The 9,251-nt window shown below is 36.4% G+C and overlaps 1 protein-coding gene across 1 annotated transcript; it reads left to right on the forward strand.

Moving 5' to 3' along the window:
• LOC106116114 (xanthine dehydrogenase/oxidase-like) lies at positions 1-8,877 on the forward strand. Its single transcript, XM_013309855.1, has 14 exons — positions 1-43; positions 352-518; positions 890-1,047; positions 1,427-1,788; positions 3,195-3,319; positions 3,614-3,904; positions 4,220-4,510; positions 4,742-5,232; positions 5,453-5,636; positions 6,023-6,218; positions 6,567-7,330; positions 7,699-7,891; positions 8,284-8,397; positions 8,807-8,877. The coding sequence occupies exons 1-14, from the start codon at positions 1-3 to the stop codon at positions 8,875-8,877; spliced, it is 3,450 nt and encodes a 1,149-aa protein (XP_013165309.1).
• The last annotated feature ends 374 nt before the right edge of the window (positions 8,878-9,251 follow it).

Consider the following 9,251-nt stretch of genomic DNA (forward strand, 5'->3'; position numbering starts at 1 on the left):
ATGGATAGAATAGAATTTACCGTTAACAAGAAAAAATATTCTGGTGAGTATTACTTTTAACTTATCCATTGTTTCTTTTTTCTGTCTTTATCTTTTTCTTATCCTCTCTGACTCTTGCTTATTCGTTTTCATTTTACCCTTCCCATTTTTATTAATTTCGATTTTAATGTCATCCAATGAATATCTTTGATCTTGACGTCACTATTCGTTTTTATTATATTAGTATTTTAAGGTTCGCTAGAAAGGATAAAAACGGAACCCTTATAGGATCACTTTGCTGTCCGTCAGTCAAGTCCCTTTTTCTCAAGCGTGAAGGTATCAAGCTGGAATTTATTTTGCATTTTCTTACAGTGGGCCATGAAGTAGATTCAGATGTAACGATAAACGACTATCTTCGTGACCAGCTTAACTTGCGTGGCACCAAGTATATGTGCCAGCAGGGGACATGCGGTTCCTGTATTGTTAACGTCACCAACAACGACATCTATGGACATCGACGTACCTTCTCTGTTAACTCTGTAAGAATTTACTGCCATACTAACCCCCTTTTAGAAAACTAGCTGTCGCCCGCGACTCCATCGGCGCAGAATTACAAAAAACTTAATAAGTAGCCTATGTTCTACATGTGTAACAAATTTCATCAAAATTCATTCAGCGGTTCCGGGGATACTTTCAAACAAACATACATACGTCCATCCAAAAATTCGCAATTATAATATTTCTAATATTTGATACGAGAAATTTTAGTGCTCAAATCACTACACTGGTGCTGCGGTTTGAATCGACAACTTGTCATTGTTCTTAATTGGAAGAAAACAAAAGAACAATTCAAACAATGATGATAATTTGGTTGGTATCTTCAATATTTGAAACATCCTGTATATTTCAGTGTTTGGTATCTATAACGCAATGCGATGGATGGGATATAACGACCATAGAAGGTATCGGCGACAGGCAGAATTATCATCCCGTACAGAAAACCCTGGCGAAGTACAACGGCACACAATGTGGTTACTGCAGTCCTGCTTGGGTTATGAGCATGTATAGGTATTCATCATTTCAAAGACTTATTCATAAACTAGCTGTCGCCCGCGACACCGTCCGCACGAATATTAAAAAAAAAAACATAATGTCTATATGTTCGTCCAGACTATGTACTTTAAGTATACAAAAATTTAACGAGATCCGGTTAGCGGATCTGGAGATACATTCACACAAACATCCATCCATTCGCATTTATACATAAAAACGATAATCCAAAAAAAATCCAATTCACGGATGTCAACTCCCTCTTCGAATTCTGTTCAGTCATTTCGGCTATAGAACTCCATTGGACATTGGAATTGACATACATGCAAATTCATGTAAATTTACATTATTTTACTAAGACAATGGAGGCAACATTCTCAAAGGTATATTTTTGCAGTTTACTCGAGGAAAATAACTACAAACTAACTCGATACCAAATAGAAGATTCTTTTGGCAGCAATACGTGCAGATGTACTGGATACAGACCGATACTTGACGCTTTCAAAAGTTTCGCCTGCGACGCTCATGAAGCAAACCTCACTGACATCGAGGATCTGAAAACTTGCAGTGACAAAGATAAATGTGAACTTGATAATAACTGGTGTTTGTTACACAAAGAGAACATTAATAAGAATAAAAGAATACCTTTAAAAGATGATAGAATTTGGTATAGAGTTAAAGAAATAAGAGATGTTTTTGAAATATTTAGTACTGAAGGTACAAACTCTTACATGTTAGTTAATGGGAATACTGGACGCGGTAAGTTTTTGATATCATAATGTGGCTAACAAGCGAGAGGTCTGAAATCGCTTAACTAGCGACCGTTGCCCATAAACATACACAAACATATGCGTAGCTTACCTTTAATCGACACAGGACGCAGACACAGAAAGATAATATTTTCCCTTTCCATGCATCCCCATCATCCGGAAAATCTACTTCCTCTCCCCATAATTTCCATTTAAGAAAAAGGTGGGAAGGCAATCAGACAAAACTCGGAATTGCTTGCTTCCACTTTACTCCTGTCTTCTGTGTGGTGGTACTGCACCGAGCGAACCGGCCAATTCGTGTGAAGATGCTAAAGCTGGCTCTACCACTGTTAAAAGTAATATTTAAAATTTAATATCAAAAACCACAAGAGTTAATAATAAAACATTTGTTACAGGAGCGGTTCCTATTTTCGCCTTTCCTAAAGTCTTAATAGATATAAGTTCTGTTGAAGAATTAAAGAATTATTATATGGATCAGAATTTAGTCATCGGCGCGGGAATAACATTGAGAGATTTGATGGATCTTTTCAAAAATATATCAGAGAGAGAAGAAAACTTTTACTATTTAAAGAAATTATACGATCATTTAAATTTAGTTGCACATATACCTGTAAGAAATGTAAGTGAATTACAAATGAAATCTTATTTCTGTTAGGAAGAGAATCCGACACTGTGCCCGGTGTATCGACGCAACACTAGCCTTATTAAAATGTCTAGGGTTATGTACCCTTATTAATTAATCTGACACTTGACTCAATAACGATTCAAAGTGATAACGTCTAAAACTTTTTATTAATATATACACGAATGTTCAGATGGATAGATGGAAAGAGGATGGATAGATGTTTGTTAGTAATCATAGTCTGAAAGAACACAATGGCTACTAGTTAGGTTTTCTTTTTAATTTCGTGCAGATGGCCACAGCTACAGCTAGTATCAAAGCGAAACGTATTGATTGTCTCTTGTTTTGTTGTAAAACTGATATAACATTTCAGATAGGCTCAGTGGCTGGTAATTTGATGCTCAAACATAGAGAACTGACGTTTTCATCCGATGTGTTTTTGTTACTTGAAGCGATAGGTGCAACTCTAACAATTGGTAAGATGAAATTAATAAAATTATATCTTACTAATGTTATAAATGCAAATGTTTCGATGGATGGATGTTTGTTAGAAGGTTTCTTCAGAACGGTTTAACGGATTTCGATGGAATTTGGCGCACATATAGAACTAATTGTGTTTTTTTTATTTATGCGCGGACGGAGTCGCGTACAGCCGCTCGTCTTAACAGAAACTCAAAATAATCATAATCATAAATTTTTGGAAATTAATAAAGACAATATATTATGTTTAGCCAAAACTGAAATTTTATATTAATTTAATTTTTATTCTACAGTTTCTGCTTCATCAATAGACGAAGTAACACCCGAGACTTTTCTAAAAATTGATATGACTGGTCGAATAATCACACAGATCAAATTACCTCCACTGTCTCATAATTGTGAGTTTGTTTCTTTTAAGGTATGTAATCCTCGTATATATTCCTCGTAAAACTGGTCCTAGACCATAACTAGGCAGTTTACCATTTTGTCAAGGTTTTGTCCTAAATATTTTTTAAACTTCTTCTTCTAAGCTTTAGTCTTGAAGGTTGGCCGCTAACTTGGAATATTTGTTCCTATCGTGCTATAAGTGCAAGGCGAAACAGTTCCTCCGCTGACCTAATCCCTGTCCACTCTCTAAAATTACGTAGCTGCGTAGTTTTTTAAACAAAAGCTAATAATGATCTGGAATTGATAATATCAAAAATGATTGCAGATTATGCCTCGATCACAAAATGCTCATGCTCAAGTCCACTCAGCTTTTCTTTACGAACTAGACGTGGATCATGAAACAGTAAAATCTGCGAGAATAGTCTACGGAGGTCTCTCTGGTAAATTTATACATGCAGTAAAAACTGAGACCTGTCTTATTGGAAAGAAAATATTTACAAATGAAACTTTGCAACTAGCGCTTGAAGTTTTGAACGGAGAATTGATAGTAGAAGAGATAAGAGGGTATTTGTCGCCGGAGTATAGAAAGAAATGTGCTCTCGGCTTATTATATAAGGTAATAATGATTTTTTTTCATGTATTAATCAGTAGCCTATGTCTTTTTCCAAACTATATTCTATATTTGTACCAAATTTCATCAAGATCCGTTGAGCCGTTCCGGAGATATCTTTAAACAAATATCCATCCATCAATCTAAACATCCGCATTTATAATATTAGAAAGATTGTAAAACTATTTTATGCCTTTCGCATCAACCTTAGTTACTTTGTTGGCAAAATATTCGTGACAATTTGATAACTTAAGAAAAATAACTTTGCAAAATTATTCCTTAACCTTAATTGACCGTTCTAAAAACATATATTTTTTTCAGGGTTTACTATCTTTAATTCCTGAAACAAAATTAGCTCCTAGATATCGATCAGGTAAAAGAGATTTAAGAAAAACAAGGCCTCTATCCTCTGGGAAGCAAGAGTATGATACAAATCCTACTCTTTGGCCACTAAATGAACCCAGGCCAAAATTAGAAGCACTAATTCAATGTTCAGGAGAATCTGTTTATGTTAATGACACTCCAACTTTACCAAGAGAAGTTTTCTGTGCGTTCGTTCCTTCTGAAATCAGTGTTGGTGAAATTGAATGTATCGATCCGTCCATAGCATTAGTAAGTATTATTTACGTTAATAAGCTTAACCTTGATTATTGGACCAGAAAATGTAATAGAAATTGTATGTGAAACTTTAAAGTCAAATGTCAATATGGCCGTCATATCCTGAATTCAACATGGCTCTATTTACTTAATTACTGCGCTTTTCATTGAATCGACAGTTCATTCTTGGTATAGAAATGTTTGTTTGGATTTAAATTTTTAGAACCATTTCTTTTTTATTTTTAGGGACTATCTGGTGTACTAGCATTCCTATCGGCAAAAGATATACCTGGATCAAATAACTTTGTGCCTCTCAATATTGAAAGTGGACTGGTTCCCGAAGAAATTCTATGTGAACGAGATGTTAAATATTACAATCAACCAATAGGCATCATCATAGCTGAAACAGAAAAGATAGCTAACAGAGCTGCTTTGATAGTTAAAGCAAAATACAAAAACGTAAAACAACAGCCAGTTTTAACAATAAGGGAAGTATTAGACAGAGAACCTGAACGTGTAACAGTTTTTATAGTCTACCCTGCAAGAGATAAAGGATTGAATGTGCAGAGGATTATGAAAGGATCAAATAATATATTTGCACAATACCATTACCACATGGAGACACAGTCGTGCGTCACCAAGCCAAGTGAGGACGGTATTGATGTGATTGCTTCAACACAATGGCCTGATCAGATTCACGTCGCAATTTCACAGGTGTTAAATATTGAACAAAGCAGGTATGACTTTGTAAATTTTACATTTAGTTCCTGCAATTTTTTTAGAAACGCTTCATGATCTACCTGCTAGTAGATACTTTTTAACTTGCTTTGAGGAACTAGTGTCAGAAATCTTTGTTCTAAATTCCAAATATCTAAGCTTTAGTAGTTAGGCTTATTAATTTCGATGGATAGCATTGTCTTCAAAGATTTTTGATGAAATGTCAATAATTCTTTCCAGAATTAATCTGACAGTACCACGTCTGGGCGGTGCGTACGGTGCTAAAATATCCCGCAACTGCCTCATCGCCAGCGCCTGTGCTCTCAGCACGTACTTTACCAATCGACCTTGCCGCTTCGTTATGTCCATGCAGGCTAATACTCGGATTGTTGGTAAACGGAACCCTTGTATGGTAGATTATGAGGTAAAATTGATTTTAATATCACTGGCCACACCGACTGCATGTTTAATATTATTATTAATTTATTGACCAAAAGAATTTTAAATTAGTATCACAATTTTAAATTGTGATTTTGTGTATTTGCGATATCATCATCATCTCTCAACGAAGTCTCTACCGTGTACCAATTCCCCTCCATGTACCAATGTGTTTTCGATTTACATATGTACATTTATCCGACCTTCTTACGGTGAAGGAAAAAATCGTGATGCAACCTGCACATATCTGTGAAGAAATTACAAAAGTATGTGTCAAGTCAACCCGCACTGGACAAGCGTGGTTGACTATGGCCTAGTCACTCCTAGCATAGAGTGGGGACCTATAGTGAGCTGATAATGATGACATTTCAGGTTGGAGTAAATGACACTGGGGAAGTACAGTATTTGGAATATCATTTGTATTCAGACAATGGATACGTTGTTGGCGATCCTGTCCTTTTATTTGCTATCTCTGCGGTAAAGAACTGCTACGACAACAGAAGATGGTCTTATAAGTTATTCAATGTTACTACTGATACTGCTTCTAATACCTATGCCAGATCTCCAGGTACAGTCCACTCCGTTTTTGTACTTCATATATCGTCCTTAGTGCCCTTAATGGGGCAGAGGGTGTTCACAGTCATCTCTCTCTATACTGGGCTCTGTGGTTGGTCTACTGACACAAATCACCGCCGCGTTTATTTCAACCCACTCCCTCACCCAGTCCAGAGCTTCCCGAGGGATCTGAATAGGATCTCAACGGAGTGTGACCAATCCAAGACCTGCGGCGCCTTATTTGGTTACTAGCCGCTTCAAGCGACCTAGAAGCACTGTGTCGTTGATTGATTGCGGATTATTGAAGGCAAACAAAGCCAAGTATGTCTAATATAAATCTTAATAATACAAATTTTTATAGGTGAACTTGAAGGTATAGCTATGACTGAGCATATAATGGAACGTATATCTTACGAACTGGATAAAGATCCTTTAGAAGTACGTTTGAATAATTTAAATCCACAATATTCAGATTTAGCTGAAATTGTTGCGATGATTGTAGAGACCAGTGAATATCATAAAAGGAAAGAAGAAGTACAGGCTTTTAATAAATTAAATCGTTGGAAGAAACGAGGTCTTCGTGTTGCTCTGATGAGTTGGCCTGCGTCAACTGTGATGGACTTTCATGTTTTATTAGCAGTGTACCACGGTGATGGTTCTGTGATTGTAAGACATGGAGGTATAGAAATCGGTCAAGGTATTAACACGAAAGTAGCTCAAACAGTCGCTTATGTACTACAAATACCTTTACATAAGGTAAAGATTAAATCAACAGAAGTTTCTGCTACACCTAATTCCAATATCACTGGTGGAAGTCGGACAACTCACGCAGTATGCTTTGGTGTTACCAAATGCTGTCAACTACTTCTAGACAGATTATCTACAGTTAGAGAGACAATGAATAATCCTACGTGGGAATTACTAATACAAACTGCATTCTTGCGTGGTATAAATCTGCAAACAAGTTACAGAGTGACTCCGAATGATGAAGAAATTTTTAGAGTACCAGGAGCTGCCGTGGTAGAAGTGGAACTAGATATATTAACAGGAGAGCATGATATTTTAAGAGCAGATATATTACAAGATGCTGGATTTAGTATAAATCCAGAATTAGACATAGGGCAGGTAAATAAACTAAGAAATTCTTTTGTCTCACTACTCTTAGGAAGAAAATCCGAAAATGAGTCAATATATTATACAATATACTCAATACTAGCTTTATTAAAATATCGAGATTTGTGTCCACTAATTATAAAAGGAAGTTCAGGCTTTACGAGGTTCAGGCTAAGCGCCATCTACGCTCGGCCACCTCAAGGCCGGTGAAGCTGTAAATGCCTCTTCAAGGCAAACAGCAACTACTCAGTCTCAAAAAAAAAATTCATTGTGACACTGGACTTTGTAACGCACGTCATTCGCGCCAAAGGATTCAAACTAATAATGTCTAAAACGACTAATTTATATTCCGTTTAAAAATAATGAAATTCTTTTATCAGATTGAGGGAGCATTCATAATGGCGACTGGATACTGGACTTGTGAGGATTTGATATACGACAAAAAGACTGGAGAGTTGCTCACAGACCGCGCGTGGAACTACCACGTGCCTCTAGCTAAAGACATTCCAATTGACTTCAGAGTCAAACTGAGACCGAACTCATTTAATCCGATTGGTGTTTTTGGAGCAAAAAGTAAGTCATATTTGAACAATATGTAAACGTAAAATTTCACGTTATGACTCAACAGAAAAATACACGTTGTAACCTTTGAGTATACCGTCCATAGTTTAAGATCATGTGTATTGAAATAAATCGAGTTTCTAAAAGAACGTTTGAGAAAATCAGCTATTCACTAGGTTTTAAGTTATTTTTACCACAATAATAACTGAAGAGATACAAGTTCTTTTCGCCCATAGTAGAAAATATAATAATTCTTGAGAGAGAGGTGTGATGGGATCAAATATAATCCGTAATCTCTGCTCACCCTCTTGGTTAGGGTCGTGTAATTTATTGTTGTAGTATAACTCTTCTTATAGTTGTTTCCTCGACTATTCTTGTTTGTGATACCTTCGCTAATTTTCCAGCAACAACAGAGCCGCCGATGTGTTTAGCAGTGAGCGTGGCGTTTGCTTTGAGGGCTGCTATAGTTTCATCAAGAGAAGAAACCGGATACCCTAGGACTGAATGGTTTCATCTTGGTAAGGATATAACCAGAATAGATATAAAAGTAGCATTGTTTTCTTGAAAGAGTCTTTTTTGATAAAGTTTTTATATTGATTGCGCTCGATGCGCTGCCACTCTGTACAGACTAATCGTCATATTTTTTCCCGATAGCAGCACTGATGTTACTGTCACAATTATAGTTAAAATCGAACCTGAATTAGAAAGAGTCTATGAGACCGCAATATTTTACTTTATAGAGGTTACTCTCCAAAGAATTCCTCGCTTATGGAATTGGTCCCTCGGAACCGGACAGTGACTCCAATTTTGACTGCATATTTTAAAATTATATATTGCTTTGAAACTAACTGGCCGCATACTGTCGCAGGCATTAGGGAAGGCATATATTCATAATGACGATTAAAAATAATGTGTTTTTATTTTCAGATGGACCATTTACTCTGGAGACAAACGTTTTAAAAGCTGATGTTAATTTGAAGGAGTTCTTGTTTTATTAATACATTTGTTATTTGTATGGCTGGAATGGATATTTCTAACAATGGGAAAAACAACAATAAAATAATGTTATTTTATGCAAATGTGTGAAAACTGCTTTCTTTTTTATATCATAAGGTGGCAAACGAGCGAGCGGCCACCTGAAATCGCTGAAATAGCGAAGTGACCGTTGCCCATAGACATACGCAATTGCATATGCGTTGCCTACCTTTAATTGGCACAGAGGATGCACAGAAAGAAAATGTTTTCCCTTTCCATGCATCTTCTCATCCGGAAAGTCCACTTCCACTTCCCATCCTTTCCTTATAAGAAAAAGGGTGGGAAGGGAAAGAGGACTAAATTAGGCCTCCGGGACGCACACTCATCAGACGAAACG

This window comes from Papilio xuthus, unplaced genomic scaffold (genome assembly GCF_000836235.2).
Source record: "Papilio xuthus unplaced genomic scaffold, Pxut_1.1 DF827756.1, whole genome shotgun sequence".
Classification (NCBI taxonomy): domain Eukaryota; kingdom Metazoa; phylum Arthropoda; class Insecta; order Lepidoptera; family Papilionidae; genus Papilio; species Papilio xuthus.